At 54.8% G+C, this 25,770-nt stretch overlaps 11 protein-coding genes across 11 annotated transcripts in view; 6 read left to right on the top strand and 5 right to left on the bottom strand.

Moving 5' to 3' along the window:
- Window positions 1-446: 446 nt before the first annotated feature.
- Window positions 447-1,443, top strand: ATEG_04536 (uncharacterized protein; the record flags this gene model as incomplete). The annotated part of the gene is made up of 5 exons (XM_001213714.1): window positions 447-517; window positions 572-708; window positions 759-863; window positions 931-1,137; window positions 1,232-1,443. The coding sequence occupies 5 exons, from the start codon at window positions 447-449 to the stop codon at window positions 1,441-1,443; spliced, it is 732 nt and encodes a 243-aa protein (XP_001213714.1).
- Window positions 1,444-2,390: 947 nt separating this feature from the next.
- On the top strand, window positions 2,391-3,518 carry ATEG_04535 (uncharacterized protein; the record flags this gene model as incomplete). Its single annotated transcript, XM_001213713.1, has 1 exon — window positions 2,391-3,518. The coding sequence occupies one exon, from the start codon at window positions 2,391-2,393 to the stop codon at window positions 3,516-3,518; it is 1,128 nt and encodes a 375-aa protein (XP_001213713.1).
- A 394-nt stretch (window positions 3,519-3,912) lies between these two features.
- On the top strand, window positions 3,913-5,004 carry ATEG_04534 (dihydroneopterin aldolase; the record flags this gene model as incomplete). Its single annotated transcript, XM_001213712.1, has 2 exons — window positions 3,913-4,755; window positions 4,819-5,004. The coding sequence occupies 2 exons, from the start codon at window positions 3,913-3,915 to the stop codon at window positions 5,002-5,004; spliced, it is 1,029 nt and encodes a 342-aa protein (XP_001213712.1).
- Window positions 5,005-6,005: 1,001 nt separating this feature from the next.
- Window positions 6,006-7,799, top strand: ATEG_04533 (AGC family serine/threonine-protein kinase; the record flags this gene model as incomplete). The annotated part of the gene is made up of 1 exon (XM_001213711.1): window positions 6,006-7,799. The coding sequence occupies one exon, from the start codon at window positions 6,006-6,008 to the stop codon at window positions 7,797-7,799; it is 1,794 nt and encodes a 597-aa protein (XP_001213711.1).
- A 559-nt stretch (window positions 7,800-8,358) lies between these two features.
- Window positions 8,359-9,996, bottom strand: ATEG_04532 (putative cyclin; the record flags this gene model as incomplete). Its single annotated transcript, XM_001213710.1, has 1 exon — window positions 8,359-9,996. The coding sequence occupies one exon, from the start codon at window positions 9,994-9,996 to the stop codon at window positions 8,359-8,361; it is 1,638 nt and encodes a 545-aa protein (XP_001213710.1).
- Window positions 9,997-10,778: 782 nt separating this feature from the next.
- On the bottom strand, window positions 10,779-12,080 carry ATEG_04531 (uncharacterized protein; the record flags this gene model as incomplete). The annotated part of the gene is made up of 1 exon (XM_001213709.1): window positions 10,779-12,080. One exon carries the CDS (start codon window positions 12,078-12,080, stop codon window positions 10,779-10,781), a length of 1,302 nt encoding a protein of 433 aa, XP_001213709.1.
- A 501-nt stretch (window positions 12,081-12,581) lies between these two features.
- On the bottom strand, window positions 12,582-13,920 carry ATEG_04530 (Dor1-like family protein; the record flags this gene model as incomplete). Its single annotated transcript, XM_001213708.1, has 2 exons — window positions 12,582-12,640; window positions 12,672-13,920. The coding sequence occupies 2 exons, from the start codon at window positions 13,918-13,920 to the stop codon at window positions 12,582-12,584; spliced, it is 1,308 nt and encodes a 435-aa protein (XP_001213708.1).
- A 567-nt stretch (window positions 13,921-14,487) lies between these two features.
- On the top strand, window positions 14,488-16,273 carry ATEG_04529 (acid phosphatase DET1; the record flags this gene model as incomplete). The annotated part of the gene is made up of 2 exons (XM_001213707.1): window positions 14,488-14,532; window positions 14,618-16,273. 2 exons carry the CDS (start codon window positions 14,488-14,490, stop codon window positions 16,271-16,273), a joined length of 1,701 nt encoding a protein of 566 aa, XP_001213707.1.
- A 632-nt stretch (window positions 16,274-16,905) lies between these two features.
- Window positions 16,906-18,613, top strand: ATEG_04528 (uncharacterized protein; the record flags this gene model as incomplete). Its single annotated transcript, XM_001213706.1, has 5 exons — window positions 16,906-16,909; window positions 17,020-17,293; window positions 17,351-17,528; window positions 17,589-18,337; window positions 18,400-18,613. The coding sequence occupies 5 exons, from the start codon at window positions 16,906-16,908 to the stop codon at window positions 18,611-18,613; spliced, it is 1,419 nt and encodes a 472-aa protein (XP_001213706.1).
- A 1,099-nt stretch (window positions 18,614-19,712) lies between these two features.
- Window positions 19,713-21,137, bottom strand: ATEG_04527 (putative cyclin-like protein (Clg1); the record flags this gene model as incomplete). Its single annotated transcript, XM_001213705.1, has 1 exon — window positions 19,713-21,137. The coding sequence occupies one exon, from the start codon at window positions 21,135-21,137 to the stop codon at window positions 19,713-19,715; it is 1,425 nt and encodes a 474-aa protein (XP_001213705.1).
- A 4,206-nt stretch (window positions 21,138-25,343) lies between these two features.
- The window catches only part of ATEG_04526 (forkhead domain protein), a gene marked incomplete at both ends in the record, with an annotated part of 2,810 nt that continues 2,383 nt past the window's right edge, over window positions 25,344-25,770 (bottom strand). The window contains one exon of the mRNA XM_001213704.1: window positions 25,344-25,698. Coding sequence (XP_001213704.1) covers window positions 25,344-25,698 — 355 coding nt within the window. The remainder of the gene's footprint in view (window positions 25,699-25,770) is intronic.

The raw sequence follows: 25,770 nt of genomic DNA, 5'->3' as shown, positions 1-25,770 counted from the left end.
GTGGGAGAGGGACCAGGGCGGCGGGAGGGCTGAGGAGCTGGACTGCCGTCTGTCGGCTATTTTGTACTGCAAACTGCCTCCTCTTGTCTACGGCATGCATGGACTCCATATGAGGGGCATGTCTTAGCTCACTGATGAAGACCTGTTAGATGGATCATTCGCTCTCCACCCATCTGATGGACTCCACCCCCCAGGAGGTAGATGCATGAGCTGAGATCCAAACGAGTGTCAACGCAAGCCACGTCAGACGCCTGCACTTTCTTTTTTTTTCTAGCTAAAGAGGGGGTTGCGAGAAGAAGCTAGCCGTATCCGTCACTTGGAGCGAAACGCCGTAAATGTATCCCGTATTTGCTGACATTTTGACTTAAATTTACGGAGCGTACTGCGTCTTGAGGGGAACTTTACTCCATCGCCTCAACGTCGTGTCTCCTGCACAGACACTCAGCATGTTTTCCTATCACCGCGTGCTAAAGCTCTTCGGCCGGAGCGTCACGGACAAAACCCTTGAATGCGACTGGTACATGCACTTGTTCATCCAGACAGCCTTTCTGGCGCGTTGACAGTGATGCAGTGATATCCATCCGTGGGAGATAGAGATTGATGGCCAGCAATGGCCGGGAAAGATCCGTCTGATCGGGTTCGTGGATGTGTTTTTCGTGATCTCGTACTCGGCCAATGCGCGCTTTGAGAAGGGAATCATTGTCTACAGTAAGTGGTCTCCCCCCTTTGGAGCGGTATCACTCGCTAAGAGGACCCAGAGGATCGAGAAGTCTTTGAGGAACTGATTGCGGAGCGGGACACGCACCCGGATGCACAGCTCCCCGAGTCCGAGGTTGACCCGACCTTCGATTCAGACGACGAAGGTAGGCCTGCACTGAGGGCCTTGTCATAATTAAGCCATGCCCATGCTGATTGAATGCTGATGAGCAGAGGATGCCCACGAAGACCACAAGTCGCCAGTGGAGGAGGAAAGCCCTACGGAGAAGACCGCCAAAGACAAGCTGGAATTCACTCACCAGGGCCGATACGTCGTGCGCAGCCAGGGCCATGAGATTGGTCTCACGAACGAATACCCGCTGGCGTCGGTGCGCAGCTACGAGATCAAGATCAACAAGCCACAGAACTGGGCTTTGAGACGTGAGTTGAGACTGTCCCCCTCCACTTTCCACTCAATCCCCACCCCGACTCCCTCTGTGCGCCATGTATCTGACCATAAATCACTCTGATGTAGGACGGATCAAGCGGGGAATTCGCCCCCATAGTATCATGCAGTTGATGGACGATGTAATCCGGTGCGGCTTTCTCACGCATGCTGAGCTGATTGCGCATGTTCTGGGACTTGTGTCCGCGGGAGGAACTATCAATGATACCGCGGCCAAGTATTTCGAGAGACTGGGCGCTGGCAATGCGGGGCAGCAGGCTTTGTCCAACGAGAAGGTCTAGTACTGCGTAGATGGAGCACCAGCAGCATTGTTGTTGAGAAGTTGTCAGGGTGTTCGTAGACACATGGGCCAATCAACCAGCGAGCCAAAGTTCAGTGACGGCGGGTCTACCCGATGGATCGTGTGGATAGCATCTAGTTTATCTGAAATAAAGACTTGGCAATGATAACGGCCCTCAGTCGTTATCGCTGGTGTCGATCTGATATCGCTCGCATAGCAGCTGAGCGATCGGCATGGAGAGACGAGGACTTATGTATGTTGATGTCCTGTAATTTGTCCTGTTCACACATACAGCTCGTCCGGGGCGCAGCTGGGATTCTACTTGCAGCCCATTCATGCAATGCGGACGATGTGGGCCGGGGTTCCTGGCGGCTTGAGCGCGGACTGGACAGCGCGAAAAGACTGGTTGGATCATTTGACCGCGCCCCTCAGCCAGCCTCACAAAATAGCGTGGTCAGCGCTGGACTTCGGAGAGGCCGATTCACTCTGTTTCGTCCATGCCCTCCCGTGCGCATCCTGCAGAAGCCCAAGGGGTCAGTAGTAGTTGCGGAGACGACTGAAGGCAACCGATCGAGTGGTTCTTCCTGTGGGCCATGCAGAGTCTAGCCTGCCTCGACTGACTCGGACTGGCGGTCCGATTGCTGTGATGCCACTCCGCGATGGTTCTTTCACGTTGGGGCGACAGGATCTTGGGCATGGATGGGCGGGGAATAGGGACAACCCACGTTTGACGATTGAGCCGATTTTTTTTTCGATGGAGAACCTTGCACAACAGAAGAGGTTGGGTAGAGGGCGGTCCCGTATTGTCTTACCGTTATAGGTAAGGATAGTTTGCTATTCTGCAGGCTTAGCTTCTTATTTAACCCCCCCGGTCCATCATCTATGGTGTACTGGTGTTTCTTCGAAAATCCATCCCCTCGGCAGGTTTCACCCAGGAAGAGAGGCAGCATGGCTTGGTTCCCGTCGACGCTCGACTCGGGCGAGCAGAGCTGGAAATTCGACATTGTCAGTCTGTTGGCTGTGATTGGAGGGTCCACGATCGAGAAACATAAACAAACCATCACGGCATCTCACCTAGGCACAGTCCCGCGTCTCCTCCCAGCGCCCGACACTCTTCTCGACACCGACCGACCGCTGCGACTCCCTTCGGTCAAGGATGTGGTCGTGGTCGGCGTGTATTCCGGCACGCACACGACCGAGCTGAACTTCTTTGCCAATGTGATTCACGACGTTGAATCACTACAGCCATTCGAATTCCGGTCTTACCGCATTAAATATTCGAACGAGGATGTCGAAAAGACCGAAGATGCAGCGGAGAAGGAGGTCCATGTCCCTGTGCGAACCATGTCGGCTTTGAACGCTGTCACCGTCCTCTCCATCCTGATGACAATTGGCCTGTTCATCTGGGCTGGCGTCATTCATGATGGCGTTGCCCTCATTGGTCTCGCTAGCATGTCCCTTTCCACCAGCGCTGCCTGTTTATCCGCGCAATGGCGCCCGAAACTCTCCAAGCGGCCTCCGGGAGGCAAGGTACCGCCCGGAGACGTGGTCATCAAGACCCGCGGAGGCGCCTTTTTGGTCGTGCATTGCCAGGAAGAGATCACCCGGGAGCTGTACGGCGGTATGGAGGTGTGTCAGTACGTGTATACTGGTCGACGACACCAGCTCTTGTTGGCGAGCAGCACGGTCCTTCTCATGGCGTCAATTATCTTCTTTAGCAACTGCGGCCGCACAATGCAGATCGCCGTCGGTGTCGCGTACATCATCCTGAACATCTTGTACTGGGCGATGGCGTTGTTGACTCCCACGCAGCACACATGGGATATGAGGCGGTACAAGGTAGAGGAAACCACAGAAAACCCGGAGGATCAGCCCACGAACTATACACAAGTGCTCTGGTATGCTATACGCGAGACGAAGGAGATTGAGTGGGTCAAGAAAGGTCGTATGGCACCCTCGACGAAACACTGGGATGGTTGGCTGGAGGAGGCCAAGGCGCATTGTCAGGATAGTAGCTGGGATGCGGTGGCTGCGAAGGACCGGTGGATGGGCCAAGCGGTGGCGGAGAAGCAGTAGAACATATCAATTGAAGTTGTGTGGATGTTTCTAGCAGTGGGTGGCTCGTAGGAAGACTGTTGTAGTAGGGGAGGCGCCAACTGGTCAGCGAGGAGGGTTCTGCTTACCCCACCATTTCTTTTCTTCGTCTCCCTCCGTTTCCCCCGCCATCAGCCATCATCATCACTCTTCATCGTGCACTTCAACCCCCAGGAACGGGCTTTTGGCTCAATTAATACCATAACGAGCTGGAAACATCCTTCAACTCAACCATTGACTAGTTGCCTGTTTGCAATCTCATGTCTATCAGGCGGTGATTATCTCAACTCCCACTTGACGTCACAACAGCTCCAACTGCCATATATTACACACCAATCTCACTCAAACACGCCCGAACCGACCAATACAGCTCATAATGGCGGAAGAACGGGTCAATGTTCATATTCCGTCATACCCGGCCGTGCTCGACAGCGTGCAGCTGCGCAACATCCAGCTTCCTCTGCCCGCCGCGCCAGACCCGTGGCACCGCCTGGGAAAGTCCCAACCCTGCACTGCATCGCTCAAACTGTCTTATTCGTCCGCTGTTGCGGCCGCGATTGCTGACGACGTCTCTCTGTCTCTGGACTACGGCAAGCTATACCGTCGTCTGGACGAGGACATCCGCCAGATGGGCAAGCATGCCGAGCACCCGGGGCACCAATTGATCAGCGTGGAGGGAGGTCGACGAAACTCGATGATGGAGACGGAGGTGGGACAGGACGTACGGTTGACCGCGGCCCTCGTGGCGAACTGCGCGCTGGGGCTTCTGGATGAAACAGCTGCGGGGGTCCGGCGGATGTCGCATGTGCACCAAGGGCCGAGACATAGTAATCTGCTTGGCACGTTCGATTTCAGCAATTCGTCGTCGACGTCCCCCATTGATGGGGTGTTCGGACAATGTGAGGTGTGGCTGCATCTTCCCAAGGCGTTGTTACGCGCCGACGGCGGGCTTCACTATCGTAGCGTCACGAGGTGGGGATATCGCCAGCCGAATGGCGAGACTCCGTCTGGCGAGACGTCGGAGCGGTGTCCTGTCGTTCTGGAAGAGGAGTTCCGCATTGAGGGGATCCGGTGTCATTGTATTCTGGGGGTCAATTCACATGAGCGCGTGGAGAAGCAGGCGGTGATTGTCTCGTTGACGTTCCAGGGACCGGGTCAGTTGGCTTGGGGTTCCACCGTGATGGATACGTATCAAGCCATGACGAGGGCTGTCGCTGAGGTAGGTGGCTTCTCTTCCTACTAAACACTGTCATCTGGGAGATCAGGCTAACGCGACGAGCAGAAAGTTGAGACCACTACGTTCCAGACGGTGGAGGCATTGGCGACCTTCGTGGCCCGTATTGTGACTGTGGATTTCAAGAACGAACGCGTGACTGTCAAGGTTGAGAAGCCGAGCGCGCTGGCATTTGTTGAGCGATCAGGAGTTGAGATCACCCGATCTCAGGCATTCTTCGAGACCTCGGGATGATCTACAAGATGCGACGACGATCAGGCACCGTCGGAACCAGAAAGCCTGATGGGCCGGCGCGGTCAGCAATAATGGATCCTACTGATCACACCTTTTGCTACTGCATGCGCAGTATAATCTATATAGCTATAATCCATTGATTTCTCTCGATGATGTCCATCTGGAACGCATCTGTATATATTCACGTGAAGTCCCGATCAGGTTAGGACGGGTTGCTGACGGCTGCGCGGCCGCTGATTGGCTAGGGGTATTTCTCTCTCGTCATCTTCATTTCTTTCGTTCGTCCTCGTTTCTCCCTCTTGCTTCCTCCTCTCGCTCACCCACTCCTCTTCCTCTCCTCCGGGACGAATTTCTCTCCTATAGCCCTCTTTGGATATTTACTTCTATCTTACCCCCGCGGATTTCCTCTATGTGCTTGTCTGCGCCTTCGCTCTCATCGTCCGCTTTGATTTCCGTCGCCGGCTGCTTTGCCAACCTCCGCCCTCTCTCCCTGTCCTCCGATCTCAACCCTGCTTGTGCGATCTCTCGGCTGCCTTCCGCCTTGTCGCTCTCTCAGGACCGGTCGACCGATCTGTCCGAATTCTCCGCAGACAACGTGGTCTGGGCAGGGGTCCATGGTCCGTCCTGAGTGAATATCAGGGCGGACGGTAAATCGCATTCGTCTGAAGTTCGGCACAATTAGGCTTATATCCTCAACGAACGGTACCTGAGGGCGGCAGCCTCATCTATCCTCGCCTACAAGCACCCATCGTACGTTTTCTTCTTTTCTCCTTGCTTGGTGTTTCACACCAAGTACCCCACTTTTTGTGTGTCTAGCTTACCCCTTCTGTTCGTCTAGGTATTCTTCCATATTTACCCGAATGCCTGTTCCCGGTTCGTAACTGAGTGGATATACTCCGCCGCCGCATACGTATCGTGTTTGTCGGCATCTTGGTTTTTGGCACATCAGACCTTATAGATTCAAACGCAATTTCCGGTCGGTCCATTCTAGAACGGACATGATGGATCCAATGGACATCTCAAACTCATCGCATGATGACCTCTCCGTGGGTGATGTCTTCACTCCGCAGGCGGACATTGCGCGGTCTCCCGACGGAATGCATCTGGACCCCAAAAGGGATACGGGTTTTCGGATGACCGGTGGCAGTCCGGAGCGCAAGCAAACGTCCCCCTCAAAGGATCCCGACGGAACCCAACCCTTTCCCGCGCCAAACCTGAACATGAATCCTTTGGCCAGGAAAAGAGATCGAGGCAGGAAGAAGAAAAAGCAAGGAAACCACGTTGCACCGGCCATCTCCACGGTACGCGGCTTTAACCCTGTAGGCTCTGGTGACGAAGAGTCCGATCTGTCAGCCGCCAGTTCCCGGGCTCCCAGTTCACACCCACGTCCTGTGGGGAAGAATGGAGATAGCCCTAGAGCGAAGGCCTCGGGCGCGGGTGTCAGCGCCCTCAAGCTTCAGCTGGATTCTCTCAATATTTCCAACGGCTCAGTTTCGCCCTGCACGCAGAGCGACCTAGGCTCAGAGCCGCCAAGCAATGCCAGTGTCTGCTCAGACAGTGACCAAACTGAAGTTCTGACTAGCTACGAAGTTCCACTGGAACACGACTACGTTAGCGCAGATGCCGCGGCAGAAGAGAGCTCTCAGAACACCTCGAGCGTTCGTGACATGCGCACTCAACTGTGCCGGAAGATGACCACCGATGACTTCGAACCATTGCTCTGTCTTGGAAAGGGCTCGTTCGGGACGGTGTTGCTTGTACGCCATGCGCTCACAGGAAAGCTGTATGCGCAGAAGCAATTCAAGAAGGCCTCCATTACCGTGCATAAGAAGCTGGTGGAGCAGACGAAGACCGAGCGCACCATTCTAGAGAGCGTCAATCGTCACCCTTTTGTCGTCAAGTTCTTCTACGCCTTCCAGGACCACGAGAAACTCTACCTTATCCTGGAATACGCCCAGGGCGGCGAGCTCTTCACTCATCTGGCCATGGAACGCATGTTCAACGAGGATGTCGCTGCTTTCTACATGGCGGAAATGGTCCTTGCGCTGGAGCATCTCCACCAGAATGTCGGAGTGATCTATCGCGATCTCAAGCCCGAAAACTGTCTGCTGGACCACGAGGGTCATCTTCTCCTGACGGACTTTGGTCTCAGCAAGATTGCGGTGGATGACGACGCTCGCTGCGATTCTTCCCTGGGCACCATCGAATACATGGCCCCCGAAGTCATCCAGGGTAAACCGTACGGTAAGGCGTGTGATTGGTGGTCACTGGGCGCGCTTGGGTACGACCTCCTCACCGGGTCGCCCCCGTTCACCGCGAACAACAACGCCAAGTTGCAAGAGAAGATTCTCAAGCAGAAGCTGACGCTGCCCTACTTCCTCGGGCCCGACGCAAAGGACCTCCTCACCCGACTCCTGCGGAAGGAGCCATCAAAGCGCCTTGGCTACCACATGCCCAAGGACCTCCAGACCATCAAGAAACACCGCTTCTTCCGCAAGATTGACTGGAAGGCCCTTGAACGTCGCGAGCTCACGCCACCCATCAACCCCGTTGTGACAGATCCCGCCATGGCCGAGAACTTTTCTCTGGATTTCACCCAATTGCCGCTGAGCCCGATCGTCACCGGCAGCGCATTCGATGACTTCCACGCCGGACGTCACCGGGGCAGCCATCGTGCGGCGTTGTCATTTGGCCACGACGGTGGTGAGAACGACCCCTTTGGCGGATTCAGCTTTGTTGCGCCTAGCAGTTTACTCGACCACCATGGTCCGGGAATGATGACTGCGGGCTATTGACTATCTGTGGGACAAAAATATTCAGTTGGAAACAGGGAGATTGTGAAGTCTGGTTCGTTTTGTATACTGTTCTTAGAGGTAGAACCCGTGTTCTTGCCTATAATGCCAAGTGATTTCGGTTTTTTGAATCCCCAGATAAGCCCCTCTTACTTTGAGGTTGGATGTAAAATCTATGTACAGAATGTCCCAGACGACGCTATGATACCCCCACCCACGTAAAGAAGCCAAGAAAAGGGTAACGGAACGATCCCATCCAAGTCGGAGATGCAATGAGGCGCAAGCAACAATGCAGGTGCCTACACAAACAGGGCTCCTTTCTTTAGACCCCATCTCCCAAGCAGAAATCCGTAATTGGCACATGCGGAATACAATAAGAAAAGAGATTAAAATGAAGTAGTAAGGACCCGTTTCGGTGGGAGTTTTCCAAATAACTGAAGTTGGGAGACATCCGCGAGGGATCCTCGTCGCTATCCACATGTATGTACAAAAGGGTGGAAGGCACCGGATGCATGCCGCCAAAATAAATTGGTCCGCGAAGTTGCTGAAGCCAGAGTTTCTTTTATAACTCGCCCTCCTCGCTCCCACCACCTTCGTCGTCGTTGTCTGGAGGGTTAGGTGGGGGATCAGGCTGGGATGGCGGGCCTGGAGGCGGGGGCGGGGGAGCATGTTGCTGTTCGCCGGCAGATCCGCGGCTTGTGGTCGAGACGTTTGAGAAGCGACGCCGGCGGTCAGAGTCCTCGTGGTCTCGATATCGTTCGGACGAGTATCGCCGTTCCGATCGGGTGCGGTCTTGGGGTGGGCTTCCGTGGGTGGGCGGCAAGTTTTGTTGTACAATCTCATCGATGCGTTGCTGGATTGGGTCGACGGGTGCACTGGGGTTGCCACTGGCGGGGGGAGGACGGGTGTCGCTGTCTCGACGCGGGTAGGGCCGGTGGGATGGTGGGTACGGAGGTTGTGGGTAACGGTGATGAGAGTGCGGAGGGGGAGGTGGGTGGTGATGTGGCGCAGGCTGATGATGCCCATTTGTGTGCTGTCGGTCGTGGGAGTACGGCGGAGGATGATGGTGGTTATGGTGAGGCCGATGGGGATGGTAGCCTTGAGGAGAGCTGAAAGACGCAGTGAGGTTCTCCCCGGCATCTGAACCGACGCGCTGTTTCTTGGGGGAGCGTCCACCGTTCTGCAACGCTGGAGGAGCCAGGGACTGCGAAGCAGAGCGTGCTCGTGCCTCGTCTTCCGGTTCCCTCGACCGCTTCCTCCCGTTGACACTGTCCGCATCGCCACGTGGGGTCGTCCCAGCCGGGCTGCCCGCATACGGGATCCTGGTCTTTTCAGTGGCCTCGTCGGACATGACGGGGGTGGTCGGGAAGTACTGGCTGTGCCTTTGCATGGCATTGTACTCGTAAAGCTGGGCCATCCGAGTACACGCGCGTCGGACCTGGGTCAAGTCGACGTCGATCTGGTCCCACCAGGGGCGACCGAGGCTGTCGTCTGGGAAAGCGACATCACAATGGCGCGCGGCAGCGTAGAGGGCGGCGGCGGCGATTATGCGGGCCGGGAATTGAAGACACAGGACGGTGAACATGGAGTCATTGACGAAGGCCCAGGCAGCGTTCCGGAGGGGCTTGTTCTCGTTGACGCGGAAAAAGCAGGTGAAGTCGTAGAGGATGCGATAGGGCTGCTCAAGCTGCAGATCGAAGCAGAGAGCCTCTAGGAGTAGACCCTCGTGGTGGAGGATGGTGTCGCGCCATTTCCAGAAATCCGGTGTTTGCTCGTCGACTAGCAGATTGGGCTGCTTCTGCGCCACGCGACAACATGCCACCACCAGCTCCTTCATTCGTCGAACATTCTCCTCCACTTTGGTTGCAAGGAACAGCGATGTCGCGGCGACTGGGTACGGGTGCATGCCGGGTCGCTGGGGCAGGTCGACCATGCTGTACCGCATGAAGAATCGGTGTAGATAGACGGCGGCAGTTGCGAGCGTGAGTTGGGGTAGCTTTAGCATGATGCCCACCTGGGTAATGAAATTGATCCCTTTGCTGCGACTCGTGTGTTCCGCCTCCAAAGTCATGCCGTCAAGCTGCGATGGCGCACGCGTGAGCTCCTCATCACTGAACAACCACTGAGCCTGGGAGGCGAGAAGAACTGGATTTGATGGTGCCGGGACCGGTCTTGGAGGGCGCGGCGTAGGCGACGCCATCGAGGCGGTGTATGGATTATCGAGAAAGACGCAGGTACGCGGGCGAAATGACGACGGATCAAAGAGTCAAGGATCGATGGTTGAGCTGTGGACGGGATGATCTCCAATGCGTTTCCCGTTGACAAGAGTCCAATATCCCAGGTTTCCAAGTACCAAGCTGACCATTGCGTGACACTTCGTCTACAGCATGGTGAGGTAAGGCCCCGAGGTCGGTGGCAGAACCGGCGTCTTCGACTGACTGGAGTCCTCCAGGACGGTAGGCGGCTGAGGGAGGGTCGGGCAGGTTGAAAGGGTCTGGGACGATATGAACCGAGATGAGTGTTGGGTGGGAGTCGCCTAGTTCGAAGGGAGGGTAGCTTCTAGCAATAGCTGTGGAATCACAAGAAAAGAGTTGGGAGGAATGAACGAACAGGTCGTTGAAGCCGGAATAAAGAGATGCTTGGAGAGACCCTGCGGATCAACGTTGTTCCATGGCTGTCCTCAGGCAGAATCCACTCCGCTAATCAAGGGCACCTTCCACATGTACTCCGTAGGGTTCAACTATGGCGACCTAACTACTATAGTGGTCCTTAATAACAGTCAAGCCTACAGATGCCCAAACTCCAATCAAATTGGTATCATTGCTCGCTAAATCCACGGACCTGAACAAGTCCTTGTGGCGTATCCAAACACCAAAGGGCGCCGCTGAGACGTATAGAAATCCTGGCTGATAAATGCATCGCAGTATGCCCGCCGAGAATGCATAGGCTTCTGAAGAAAAGACGCAAATACACATATAAGTATCACTCCTCCTCGCTGACCTCGCTCTCATCTTCACTCTGCACATGATACTGCTGCGATTGTTGGCTCCTTGCCTCTTCTTCCCGCGCGCTCTCTTCAAACGCAGCCTCCATCTCGGCCGCCAGCGCATCGTCGTCCTCGACTTCATCGTCCTCGGCGGGGGCAGTCCGCGCAGGCTCAGCTTCATGGGAATGCGCCTGCAATCCTGAATGCCCGGCTGGAGACGGAAGCCGCAGGTCCTCAACGTCCTCATCCTCGTCATCATCGTTGGCGGGCGTATTATTAGACGAGAAGTGGGCAGGATTGACTTTGAACGCCGGCCGCGAAGGGGGCGGCGAGCCCATATCAATGATCAAGTCGCCGTCGATGATAATATTGGAGCCTGGCGAGGGAGCCGCCTTGCGAGTCGAGGTACCGCCCGTGCCAGTGTCGGAAAGAGACTTGGAATCGTCTTCCACGAGCTCATCTTTGTCCTCCCTTAGTTTTGGTTTTGTCTCCTCCTTCTCAATACTAGGCTGAGGCCTGGCCGCGGCCTTGGGTACTGCTGCAGTCTCCCGTTTAGCAGCTGGAGCCGTCTTCTTCGGTTGTCGCAGTGGGTTCGTTTGTGTCTTGGGGCGAGGTTTCGGGCTTGGAGTCGGTTTGAGAGTCGCTGGCATTAACGGTGTATTGGCTTTACTGGCCCCTGACTGAGGTTCAGGAGTAGCATTCCCAGAGGCAGACTTGTCATCATCGGCGTTATCTTTGGGAAGGAAATGGCGGTAGTCGTAGGGATTCGACTCATCCGCAGGGCCCTCATCATTTCCACTTGCATCCCCAGACGCGCGATCGTCCCCTGAACCTTGCTCATCATCTTGGATTATTCGTAACTGTTTATACTGCTCAATCACTTGCTTCTCTGTCTTGGCGGGCGCCGATCGAAGGTTGAAATTCAGCTGGGTTGCGACCGGCTCCAAAACAAACGCCTTCCGATCTGGATCAAACACTAGAACCAGATGGTGCTCGTCGGATGGTGCAGCGGACTGATCTGGATCCACACTGCCGTGGTAGGAGTAGGTCAAGACGTTCTGTTCGGCATTCGGCGCTTTATCGGTGATCGTGAGGTTGTAATGGTTCCGGGACTGCGAGGACGGAGTGATGACGGATCGCGCAGTGGAGGATTTGGTCCGATAATTATACTGAACATTGATCAACTGTGATGGTGAGTTCCCATGCTTCCCAGCCAGTCGATCACCCAAGATGACGGGGTACTCGGCTTGTTTGGTTGGATCAATCAACCCGCCGGTGGAGAGTGTGGAGGTAGCCATCGGGGAGGTGTTAAATCACGAGAGGTTGTCCAATCTGGGTGTCTGCGTCTTGATTAAACTCCCTTATCCGCATGGATTAAGGAGAATCTCGCATGTCTCGGTGAGAGGGTACCGGGTAGATTGCCGTACGCAAGGGAGCAGCGTCACACAGGAATCACGGAGGGAGAGCGATCGGTAGACCAGCACCGATCATGAAGGAAGACTATAAGATAAGAATAGAGCGGATATATAACAAAGAAACGCTATACATGACAATGAGTCTTTGCGGGAGGGGAGGAAGAAAGAAAGAAAGAAAGCGGAAGAAAGAGGAGGAGGATGTACGGTCCAGACAACGGCGAGCGGCGGCGGAGGCCAAAAAGGGCGCCCGCCCGCTCTAGAACCCCATGCGGTTAGTCTTGCCCCATTCGGACAGGCTCTATGGAGAGGCCACCCGTAAGGCGCTCTTTGTAGGACCACCTGTCAGTTGCTCCAGTCGGCCTGCCAAAGCTCGGTGTTTTCTCGTCACTTCCTCCCATTCGTAGCCAATGTCTTCTTCTTCGTCAATATGATCTCCGGTATCGCTCAATTCGGTCAGGATCATGCCAAAGTCACCCCCAAGTCGGCCGAGGCTCGCAGCACAATACAACACCTGCGTCAAGAGACTCTCGCGAGAGCTTTTGTCCTGGACGTTGGGTAGATAGGCACGTAATGTGTCGGTCAATAACTGCACCAGATGCATGGGGAAAGTTGCCAGTGCCGGTGGGAGAGACTGCAGAGGATCTTTGGAACCGGGTTTAGGTGTGTTGGATTTAATCCGCGCGTCAATTCCCCGTAAACCTGCGACAGCCAGGTCGGACTCGGGCTGATCGGGCGCAAAGATATTCTTGTACAGAGAGACGATGGCGAAGCTCTGTTCTCGGAAGATTTCGATGTAGCGCTTGAGGAACTTTTCCGTCTGATGACCATCCGCCCAGGAACCGCTCATCCCATTCTTCTTCTCCGAGGCTCGGTTTCTGCGGTGTGTCTCCTGGTCCGCTAGTTCTCGCAACGGATCCAATGCCTCTAGCGTGGACACCAAATTGGCTAGCCGACAGATGAGAAAGAGGGCCCCGAGCGCACCCTCCCCGTCACCAGCAAGGGTCTCTAATTCCGGTGCCACCCGTCGGAGCCAGCCAACCGTTCGCATCGCAGCTGCGAGTCGTAGGTTCTGCGCCCGTAGTCCGGTGATGAGGTTGGTCGCCATGTCTTTCATTGCATCTTCGGCCTGGGACGCGACATCTCTCACGAGGGGGGAATCTGGGTAGAGCGTTTGCAACCGTTTGATATGTGCGTATAGATCTAATGCCGAGGAATAAGTGGTAGAGACCGAGCCACTGGCGGCGGCGGAAGATACAGCCGTCGAGAGCAAAGTCGGGAGTTCCAGGATATCAGACAGTCGATCCACATTTCTCGCCAGCTGCATGACCCTTTTCCGGTGTTCTAGAGACGCATTCTCTGCGGAACGACTGTACTTGGACGAAAAGCGCACCGCTTCCTCGTCGAGTTTCGGAATCGCATCTCGCAATTGATGCGCGTTGCGGGACAGTTCTGGGATGGCGGAGCGCAGGTTGGAGAGGTAGTCAGCGGAGGCGATGAAGGTCTTATGGGAACGATTGGACAATGCCTGGAGAGAGAGGAGAGTAGAATGGGATGATTGAGCTAATGACTGGGGCTCTGTCTCCTGCAATGCCTGCAGGGAGAGCGTGGGCAGACGATTGAGATATTGCGCGGTGGTGGCATCGTGTTCGGGGGAGCGAGGAGCCAGGGAGGGGTCCGTTGAGGCCAAGTGCGGCGTCAGAAGTTCGTAGAGATAGTCCGCCATTGTGCATGCGTTCACTTGGGAAGAGGGACGGTGGCGGAGGAAGCTGGACGACGGACAGTCAATTATTAGAGGACGAGAAACTGGCCAGATCCAATGCGATGCGGTACGGCGGCCTCTGCGGCAACTGGCGCAGGATCTCCGTTATCGATAATGGTGCACAGAACAGAACCTATTTTTCATGATTCATACTGTTTTGAATAGTTAGAATAAGGAGATCGTTCTGGAAGTTGCATTATCGTTAACTATAGCAATTATTGCCGGTAGGAGAGATAGGTATGGTAGCTCCTATTCTGCCTCAGGCACCCCTGACATCACTCCAGACTCTTCGCCCGACCCAGCCCGAGTTGAGCAATTCAGGCACCGTGAAGAATCTCTCCTCCTCCTCGTCTTCTTCTTCTGCTCTTCTCTCGCTGCTCCTCTCGTCCGGATCTTTCCCTTATAGAGGGCCCCATCCTCCTTCGTGACCCCCTTTCTCCCCATCACACCGTCATCATCTTCCCCCATTATCACCCCGTTAGAACCCCACATTTCCCCTCGCTGCATATCAACCTGAATGCTACCGCAACCATGGGCAAGCCGCGGGTGAGTTTTCTCTCTCGCACGCAGTCGCCCGTATGTGCCTGCTCACAATCCACAGATGATCATCTTGATCCGCCACGCTCAGTCGGAAGGCAACAAAAACCGCGAAATCCATCAGACCATTCCCGATCACCGGGTTAGGCTCACTGCGGAAGGGCACCGCCAGGCGTTGGAAGCCGGTTCCCGCCTTCGCGAGCTTCTCCGACCTGACGACACCATCCATTTCTTCACCTCGCCGTACCGCCGCACGCGCGAGACCACCGAGGGGATTCTCCAGTCGCTCACTTCCGATTCGCCGGCGCCGTCCCCCTTTCCCCGGCACACCATCAAGGTGTACGAGGAGCCGCGGCTGCGCGAGCAGGACTTTGGGAACTTCCAGCCATGCTCCGCCGAGATGGAGCGCATGTGGCTGGAGCGCGCGGACTACGGCCACTTCTTTTACCGCATCCCCAACGGGGAGTCGGCCGCCGATGCCTATGATCGCATTAGCGGGTTCAACGAGTCCCTGTGGCGGTTGTTCGGAGAGGACGACTTTGCCAGTGTCTGCGTCCTGGTGACCCACGGGCTAATGACCCGGGTGTTTTTGATGAAATGGTACCATTGGAGCGTCGAGTATTTCGAGGATCTCCGCAACATCAACCACTGCGAGTTCGTCATCATGAAGCTCAACCCGGATAACGGGAAGTACGTCCTGCAGAACCAACTGCGCACATGGTCCGAGTTGCGACGCGAGAAAGCGCTGGAGACGCAGCGAGACCGCACGGCGAAGGGTCTCAGTCCGCTTCCCTTGACGCCGTCGGACACCACTCCTCCCATTCGCCGCAAGTGGGGTGGTTGTCCTGACGGGTGTAACCACGGCATTCGTCGTAAGGGCTCACTGCGCACCACCAAACCGAGCGCGACAGAGTCCCACCGACACGGGCATAAAGCGACTGACATCGCGCCCCACGACCCGCCTGTCCAGAAGGAGACGAAAGACACTACAGACGTGTGCACGAAGAGAACCCCCAAGACGACGGAGCAGGAAATGCTGATGGCTCCCGAACCCGCACTGGGAGATCGGACGAAAGAGGCAAAGCCCCTGCAAAACACCATACCTTCGCCGCGACCTCAGTACACTTTTCTCGGACTCGATGCAAATACAAACGTGATCAATACCGACGCTCGGGTAGCAACAAATCTCCATGCCATGACCAGTGCGACTAACAAGCAAAATGACTTGGATCGCCAAACCCCCTCTGCACCTAATCCTATTCCCAAACGACCAGACTTGGCGAGCTTCCACCGCGACAGTGAAGACCATCTTCTGCACCCCCCGCGGTCAAACTACGGACTGTTCCATTTGGGCGGCCGTGACGGGGGAGGGTCCATGAGCGGCACGAATAGCCTCGCCCCATCGGAAGATGAGCACGAAACGCCAGCACGGCCCGACCCTCGTCCCCAGCTACATCAGTCTAAACCGTCTCAGGATCTTGGGAACGACGGCGACGACGAGGGAAGCGGCTCGCAAACACAACGGCCGCGGCGCGCGCGCTCACACCATCGTCATCGCCATAATCATCTCCACGGGACAATGAGACGGAACCTGGCGAAGAAAGACGCCAGCTTCGGGGAGAGAGAGCCCGACGAAGGGGTGGCTGTGGAGCCGGAATTGAGCCATCGCGAGGGTGAGCATGACGAGGAACACCACGGCGATGATGATGATGGGGTTGAGGATGCGGAGCTTGAGGCCCAGCGACGGGAGGATCAGAGCATTAGAGGGAGCGTTTATTGAATGCCGTATACGATGGATACATGGATATATGATGCCTAGACGGCCATCTGTTTTATAAGATACCCGCGTGAGATTAGAGTATATTTTGGGATAAATACATGGCGTTGATATCGAGCACTTACGAGTATAGATCTATACTAACCCCACAGGGAAAAAGGCTACTTAATATCAAGTCGGTCCTCGGGTATTGCGCCCAACACAAGCTCGGCAAAGCGAGAGGGGAAGCTACATCTAGATCAATGATTCTAGACATGGAATACTATGCAGCTATATCTAGACTCATAGACCCCCCCTGCCTCCATCTCCCCGTACACCTGTAGACCCGAAGTACCTAGTCCCTCCAACATGGCCACCCCAGTAACCCACACAGCACCACACACGATCCCCATCCCCGCCACAGACATCGCCTCGTTCATCTTCGCCGGCGACGTCGCGGCGCATCAATCACCGCAGTTCTTCGACGCCGACACGCCCGCCCGGCACTACAGTCTCGCGCAGGCCCAGACCTACGTCAAGCAGGTCGCGCACGGCCTCCAGACAAAGCTGCACCTCCAGCCCGACGACAAGGTCCTGCTCTACTCCGGGAACAACCTCTACTTCCCCGTGCTGCTCTGGGGCGTGACCGCTGCGCGATGCGTCTTTACCGCGGCGAACCCGTCTGCTTCGGAGAATGGTATCCCCCACCTCGCCCCCCACCATCCGTCATCCAGCGCACGTATAAAGCCGCGAATGACTGACGAAACCAGAATTGGAACACCAGCTCCGCGACTCCAACGCACGAGTCCTCCTCACGCATCCCGCCGGCGCGGCCGTCGCCGCGCGCGTCGCCGAACGTTGCGGTCTCCCCGCTGACCGCGTGTATCTGTTCGTCGACCCGCGAGACCGCGAGACGTACGTCGCTGCGCGCGCGTGGACGGACTTCTGGAGCCGGCCGGAGGAGGTTGCGGAGTGGACGTGGCGGCCCATTACTTCCGTCGCGGAGGCGCAGGATACCACGGCCATTCTGAACTATTCCAGCGGGTGCGTCACCTATCTGTGTCCTGTCATGGCGATATGCTTGCTAACGGGGACCTTTAGAACGACAGGCCCGCCCAAAGGCGTGGAAATCTCGCACTACAACGCCGTCGCGAATAGCGTGCAGCTCGTGCACAAGCGCGGCCTAGTGGCGGACACGCCAGCGGGACGGGCGCGCAAAGCCCGTCTGGATGCGTCGGGCGAGCGGTGGCTCTGCGCGCTGCCCATGTACCATGCCTACGTACGTCCTATTTCTATGCTATCTAGGACCCGTGGGGCGCCTACGAACTAACAAGCGCAGGGCCAGACATACTTCTGCCTGAACGCGCCCCGGATCGGCGCCAAGGTCTACATCATGGCCAAATACGACCTGGCCCGCTTCCTGCTCTACCTCGACACGTACCGGATCACCTTTCTCTCGGCGGTCCCCGTGATTCTGAACATGTTAGCGAAGCACCCGCGCCCGGGCGACTTCAACCTGCGGTCGATCGAGAGCGTGACCAGCGGGTCCGCACCGCTGAACCCGGCGACGGGCGCGGCCGTGGCGCGCATGTACCTCCGGCCGGGGGTGACAGTCAAGCAGGGGCTCGGCATGACGGAGTGCACGTGCTCGCTGTCCGGGTTTGCGGCGGATGACGCCGACGACGGGCGGTCTGTCGGGTGGCTGAATGCGAACTGCCAGGTGCGCGTGGTGCCGGTGGAGGGGGAGGATTTTACCGCCTCCTCCTCCTCCGGTGAGGGCAAAGACAAAGACGATATCCCCGCAGGCGTGGTGGTCGGCGAGCTGTGGATTGCCGGGCCGAACGTCATGAAGGGGTACTACCGGCAACCGGGGAAGACGGGCGAGACGATCGTGCACGACGTGCAGGGCACACGGTGGCTGCGCACGGGCGACATCGGGTACGTCGATGGGCGCGGGCGCATCTACGTGGTCGACCGCATGAAGGAGCTCATCAAGGTCAAGGGGCTGCAGGTGTCTCCGGCGGAGCTGGAGCTGGCGCTGTTGGAGCATGCGGGCGTGGCGGATGCCGCGGTGGTCGGTGCGAAGATGTACGTTTTCCCTTGCAGTCGACTATCTTTATGATCATGTCTGGTGAGCGCTAACTGAGCAGTGGTGATGGGGAATACCCGCGGGCGTTTGTCGTGCGCAAGTCGGACGCGGTGACAGCCCAGGAAATCCAGGACCTGATTGCGTCCAAGTTCGCGCGGCACAAGTGGCTCACCGGTGGAGTTGTGTTTATCGATGCCATCCCCCGGACGGGCAGTGGGAAGATCATCCGGCGGGCGTTGCATGAGAAGAGGGTCCCTTCGTCGACCAAGTTGTAGGCCGTATAGACATCATGTTGTATAGACCAGCCTAGAGATGTGCATGCGGTTCCCGTAACTTCAGGAGTTCATTTTTATGTTTTTCCACGATATGTGTACCTGGAAGGTAGTTAAATTTCTAACTTACAGTCAAGGAATGAAGTGAACAAATCAATCACGCAGGTGGTTGAATCACTCAATGTCACCAAGGGAGAATGAGAATGAGAATGAGAATAATGCAACGGGAACCAGGGGTGTATCACTTTTTTGATGTCTTACCAACGACAAGGACATGAGAATGACAAGACCTAACATGCATGCATCGACAACAGTCATGAAAAAGACACAATCGACGATCGAGCGTCTTCGTTGTTCCGTCGTATGGACCCGCGGAGAGGACGCACCGGAGAGCACCGAAAACTCTGATCGACCGAAAGTCGAACCGAATCTGTCAACCGGAACAGAAATGCAGGAGTAGATACCGAGTCGAAGGAAAGATATTAACGCCAGGTACGGAGGCAGCGTAGGGGAGAGAAACCAGGGTACCAAACTTGACAGGGTCAAAGAAAACAATCTATCAATAACATTCGCCAGGTGAAATGCCCAATCACGAGAATGAAGAGAATGAAGAACCGAATGGGAGAGATAATCAAAGAGAAGAAAAAGGGTTATCGAAGAAATTCAAACAAAGCACGAAGAAGTCGTAAATGTCGTGACGTCTCACTGCAAAGACCGAGGGTCTCCAGGTTCTTTGAGGAATTTTCGGACACGAGGAACAAAAACTTTCCATAAACAACAAAATCGTATCAAGTCGAAATCACGTTGCCAGATCATCGTAAATCGGGAGAGATGTGGTGTCGCGGATATGGCAGTCGTGTATTCGCTGCTTGACACTTTTTTTTACTGGGTTTTTGTCTTTTCGGCGGACCAAGAAACCGAGGACCATGGGTACTTTTCAGCTGGACACAACAGAAATCACCGAAACAAGGCGAAATCAACAGGGCGTCATCGCAAATCGAAAGAAACGGTATCATCAAGGTTGGAAGACGAAAAGGGTGAAAATCTGACGAAGAAAGGAAAGTAATGTGGATTGGCATTTGCACCGCACTGTCGTACCCAATTAGGCCACGATGGGCTGCATGGATCCGAAAGCGCCCGCACACATGTAGTGCTCCATATGTTTGGCGCAGTACATACACCCACATGACGAGCCGTGGCCGGTCCACACGCTCTGGGCAAACGGCAGGGCGTACGCCGGGGTGTGGTGGTACGACGGGGGTTGCGAGCGAGGCTGCGGAATGTAGGACTGCTGGGGAGGAATCCATGTGCGCGAGTATGGCGGCGGGGGGTTTGTATACGCCCAGGGACCAACCGAATAGTAATCAGGCGTCGTCGGTCCACTGTGCGGGGCAGAGGGAGGCGAATACTCCGACGCCGCAGGGTTCAGCCACGAGGTCTCGAAATGGGAGCTGCGCTGGTACTGCGGCGGGATGGGACCCTCGGGAGACATGAGAGGCTTGGAGACTCTCGACCCGCGCGTGACGTTGGTGTCAATGGGAACCAGGTTGTGACGGGTCTCCTGAGCCCGGGCGAACTTGGCCTGCCACTTCTCCCAATGAGAGCGCCAGGAGGCGAACCCATCCTGCGAATCGTAGATGCGGTCATGGATCTTCCACTCGAACGCAAAGAGCCATTCGAGTTCCATCGAGTTGAGCTCACTCACAGGGATGTTGCTCACCTCGGCCCACGATTTGTTCTGGAAGGTGTTGTCATCCAGGAACTTGCTCCCCAGAAGGAGAGCCACCGTGAGCATACGGTAGACTTGTCCACTGCCGGTGGCAAAGACCTTCTTGGCAGAAAGCATGCGCATCCGGCAGGCGAGGTAGTAGAGACCCAGAAGGATGGTCGAGCTCGGGAGGCGAGTCGATGACAAAATTTGAAAGACGTATTTCCGGAATTGCGGGGGAACAGACGATCCTGGGTAGACGCTTCGCGCGAAGTCAATATCTGATAGGTTGATCTCGGTGATGTACAAAGCATACATTCCCTGGGCCATCTCAGCCACAAAGTCGGCCATTTGGTCCATCTCATAATCCAGGTGGGCGGCGACACCTCCGGTGGCCTTCTCCTCTTTGCGCGGGGGCTGTTCGGGCTGCACCATCACGTCGGGGCGACGATACTGCGGCGGGATCGCATTGTCCATCGGTGGCAACTGCACGTTGGAACGGATGGGAGGCAGCACATTGGCGGTGGGTAGAGGGCCGAACATGGGCTGATTCAACGCGGTATGGGCGGCGGCCATCTCCCTCCCGTTACGAAGGGTGTGAGCGGCGGATGGATGGAGGTTCATCGGGGCGGGCTTCGCGTAGCAGGCCGACTGGGAATACTGTTCGATGAACTCACAACCACTCTGGGAGTAACGAGGAGGGAAGGCGGAGTGGCCGACGACGTAGAAAGGAGGCTCGTTTTCCATGCTGCCACCGGTGGTGATATGGGGAGGGGTAGGAGGGAGGCCCTGGAGGCCAGGAGCGAAGAAGGACGGCATAACGAGGTAGAGGAAAAGAAGAGACCAGTTCAGGACGGGGAGGTAGACGGTGATTTACTGGACGGAATGAAAAGTCCCAAGTCAGCACGGCTCAAACGGAGATTTCCGCAGGATGTTGATAAAGAGCCAGGGGCGCAACACGGGGCAAGAAAAACAATGGAACGAACCGTCTACACGTCCACGACGCCCTGATCCTGGGGTAGAGCGATGCTCAGCGAGCCGGAGCTCTGTGTGTGACGGAGAGAATGTCGCTTAGTTGAATAACATGGAGGTATGATTCAACGACGCGGCGAAACACGGATGAAAATGAAAAACGTGAATCAAAAGAGCGTAAAGAGCGGTCGCAACTAGCGCGTTTTGATTGTTCTTCCTTCTCTGGGTTGAGGTTCTTTGGCGGAGGAAAGGCTTGGGATTCTTTCCTGGTCGGTCGGTTTGCTGAACGGCGACGACAATGGGACCAGAACCGGCAACGGTGACGTTGGCAGAGAAGAGTGTTCGTGGAGGGAGGATGGAGGGTGGGAGCGTATTTTTTTTCTCGATCGACGTTCGGGTCAAAAAACACGGTCTCTCTCGCGTCCAAAAAAAAGATCCCAGACCACGAAGACAACGACACTTAGTGAAAAGCTCGTTGGGGGGGAGACAGAAGATGAAGACAAGACGAGAGCAATTCGGAGCGAAAAGCACGAAGCCAGAGGAACAAGAAAGGGGGAGGAAGAGGAGAAAGAGGAGGGTGAAGAGTGGAGGAGGGAGGATGGGGGAAGAAGAGAAGAGAAGAGAAGAGGGTGAGGGAGGAGGCAGAAAGAAGAACGAGGTTAGACCGGTGAGCGTTAGTCAGACGGGGACTGGCCCGGTCGGTACAATTTCGAAGATTCTCAATCGTTCTTTTCTACCGTTGATTAAGGGTTTTTCTTGGCCATTCTACTGTACTCTCTACTATTCATATTGATTATTATTTAATTATTGTCTACGCAGTACTGAAGATCATGATAATGAGGGTGATTCTGGCGACAGCGAGAGGAGGAATGGGATTTTCCAGAGGGCGAACCGGAATGAAAAAGAGTGGTTGAGAGGAAATCCACCCTCAAATAGAATAATAATAATTTCATTAAAAATCCGACTCTAATAAAAAAAAATATATATATATATAATAAAAATAAAAATAACCAAAAAAATCCAGCCCCGTCATAAAAAATAAAACTAAAATAAAAATCCTGCCGTCACATCCATGCTTGCCCCCCTACACTACCTGACTAACTAACTGAAGGCAATAATCATGCAGTCAGAAGAGCATCCATCATATTCCAAATGCACGACCCGATAGACGGTGTCATGACTGCGTAGAATTCTTCTTTCCAATAATAAAATACCCTGAATAATAATCAGAATACATAGTTCACTGCGACTTGCAGGTTAGAGTTTTCAGAATTTTCGTTCCCTGACTATCCAAATCCATCCGCCCCGTCGACTCCCTCCCTAGCCTTCTTTCGTTTAGTGCCTCGACGCCAGAAGAAAAGAAGCCGTTGGGGGAGTGGTTACTCGGCGCCGATGGACGGCGTTACCAAGACCAACCACGGATCATCTTGACGAAAAGATCCTGAAGTACGGTACTCGGTACTCATCTTGATCAGAAATATTATTTCTGTTATTGATATCCTATGAATTATATCATACTCCGTATGTTCACCAAGTATTCATCCGACCGAACATGATGTAGCGGTGCATCATGATTGCTTTTGGGGCATGATGAATCAGAGCCCCAGTTTTAGCTTTCTAAGGGGCGTTCGAGTGACCGTCGAACGGGCCAGCAGGACGAGGAGCCCACTCGATGGGGCCTGGAAAAAGGAGGGGGGGAGGGAGGTGGTGAACGAGGTTGGTACTCCGTAAGGTATGAGACCTGCCGTTTCGAGACCGTCCTGCCTCTCAACCCATGGATGTCTCCGGTATCCATGATGTTTCATCATTAGAGAAGATTTAATTACCTACCATAATTCTTCATTAATAATAGTATCTTCCTTTATTCGAAATAAATCATTCATATCCGTCTCTCTATAATCAGCATGAAATCACGCTGCAGAGGGTCCGCTCCTCCGTCTTGGAAGGACTGACAGACTGTCTAGTCTGATGGAGCCCTCCCAACCAGGCAACAGAGGTGGGTGAGAGGTGACGAACGGGTCCCAGTCTCGTCCGTAGTCCCGTCTTGCCCAGAACGTCGTCGGCAGAGCGAAAAAAAGGAGTGGACACTGTGACAGTGGCAGAGTTCGGGTTAGTGCACGTCCCTTTGAGAGTCGACCATTCCCCGTGCGAACAAGAGGACAAAACGTGTCTCGGGACTTACTCGTTTGGTAAGTGTGGGTGTGGGTAAGTGGCTGTCTATTTTCGGTGCTTAGTCATTGTCACGTTACTCCAGTACCCTACAGTCCCCTACAGTAAGAGGACTCTACAAAGTAACTATTCATTGTCATCAGAATCAAATAGTAAGTTAGACAATATTATAAAAATCTCATAAGTACAAATATACCTCTGGTATATTCAATACATCAACTAGCCTCGAAATTAAAGATACTTTCCATCCTCCTCATCCCGGTAACCTACGATAGCCGTCGGTCACAACCTCAAGAAGAATTGGAACCTACCTACCTACCTACTACATCGGTGGTGGCAATCCGCCTCATTTCGGACGAGTGAGCGGTGCGCCTGCAGGACAAACCGAACAGGGTTTCGCCGTAAGGTACCGGACCGGGTAGTCCTAAGGGAAGGGATTGACCACCATCCGCGTCTGACTGGAGGTCACGATCGTTGGACGGTGTAGCCTCCGACCGCAGTCGTACTAGTACTAGGTAGAACTTTGCCAGATGTACCTTGTGCGTACCAAATGTACGTGCAGGTACATCGAACCCATGCACAATGAGGTGACTGCATGTACCTCGCCCCCCGCTGAGGCAAAATAATACGGAGGGCCCAACTAGGTAAAACATTCTCGTCACATTCCCCGGTTGCTCTGTCGACGTCAGACGGGTGCGCATAAACAAGATCATGCACCACAGGAAAAGAAATCCAACCTCTGTCTGACTCACAGCTGCATCGCAGAGCGCCCAATCAGATCCCGTCGGATCAAGGGATTCAATTGCCCATCATCTCTGGTCTTTACGTGGTTAAATCACTCACTCCTTTTGGATCCCACTAACAGTCATGCTCTATGGACTACTAGGCACTGCAGAGCATGATGACATCCATACCTCCGGTAGCACAGTCTGTCGACACCTTGCCTGGTCCATCCGGGCACATCTTCTCCAATAGTGGCTCCATGTATGTACGTACCATGCACTACCTATACCCTCACATGTCCCTGACTGTACATCTGGATCGTATGTAAGCAAGTCAGCAAGACATGTCGCTCCTGACCACGTCTCCTGCAACGAGTCAAAAAGAAATAAAGAGTGGGGGTCAAATGACATAGTATCATCCATCCATCCATCCATCGATAATTATTGCTGCCCGATGACACGAGCACTGCACCCGATGCTGGATATGTACACCGGATTCAACTTCCACTCCTTCTCAGAGACGAAAAGTGAACGGACACCATAGTCTAGACATTCAATAAGAGGACGAATACCCCGCGCGTGGGATGCCGTCTCCAACCTCCGCTCGGGTGTTGCAGGAAAGTAAGGAGGGGGAGAAAGAATGAGGAGAAGGTGGCCAGGAACGAAGAGGGGCAGTGCTGTGCCTGGACGAGACCATGCAGGTTAACTATCCCCTCCACCGGCTACTTTCGGTTGTTTCTACACTCGGACACCGGCTGTTTCTCGTCTGCAGCAGAACTATTACCCACGCAATGCGTCATGTTATATCCCAGAGATGTTATATTTTGTCTATGCTACTCAACTCCTAGCTTTTCCGGTCCCCCATATGTCAATCAAATAAAAAGAAATGGGGAACGACCCGGGGCATCGCATCCCCCGGCCGCAGAGAAAGAGCATCACGCCCAGAACAGAGTGGATATCATCAAATCACAAAACATCCAGATCAAACAAAATTCGACGGGGAGAAATGAACAAAACAACCCAGAGAGGACGTGGAGACGGTGCCCACCGATCACTCGCGGGTTTCGAAAGTCCCAAACCGCAACACCAGCCTAGTCACCATATATGTAGGCATTCGTAAACATAAGATGTCAATTCGTAAATCGTTCACTCTTCAGTCCTTTCATGCAGAATTCCCGAGCTCCATGCCCTGGTTCGTCTGCTGGCTCTTCAAGCTGCCGATCAGATCCTTCAGCACGCCCACCAGAACCGCCTCGTCCTTGGGTTCTCCGCCGGGGAATGAGCTCTCCGTCGCGTGGCCCAATGCCCGAGCTCTTGCGCTCTTGAGCACCTCTCGGATATAATTCTTGTCCTCGTAGTCATCAATCAGCACAGCCTCGAAATTATCAATGGCTTTGTTGGCCTGCTCATTGAACGACAAGGTGTCGGAATTGTCCATCGCCCCAGGACCAGTCTCGTTCGGACCCGCGTTCATGTTTTGCTGGGGTGGCATAGGAGGCTGGCCATGGCCGCCATTGCTGGGTGGAAGAGGTGGTGGGTTCTGACGAGGCGGATGCAGGTTCGCCACAGGCTGAGAAGGAGGATGGGCG

This window comes from Aspergillus terreus, genomic scaffold (genome assembly GCF_000149615.1).
Source record: "Aspergillus terreus NIH2624 scaffold_6 genomic scaffold, whole genome shotgun sequence".
NCBI lineage: Eukaryota > Fungi > Ascomycota > Eurotiomycetes > Eurotiales > Aspergillaceae > Aspergillus > Aspergillus terreus.
This window is presented reverse-complemented; position numbering and strand designations above follow the sequence as displayed.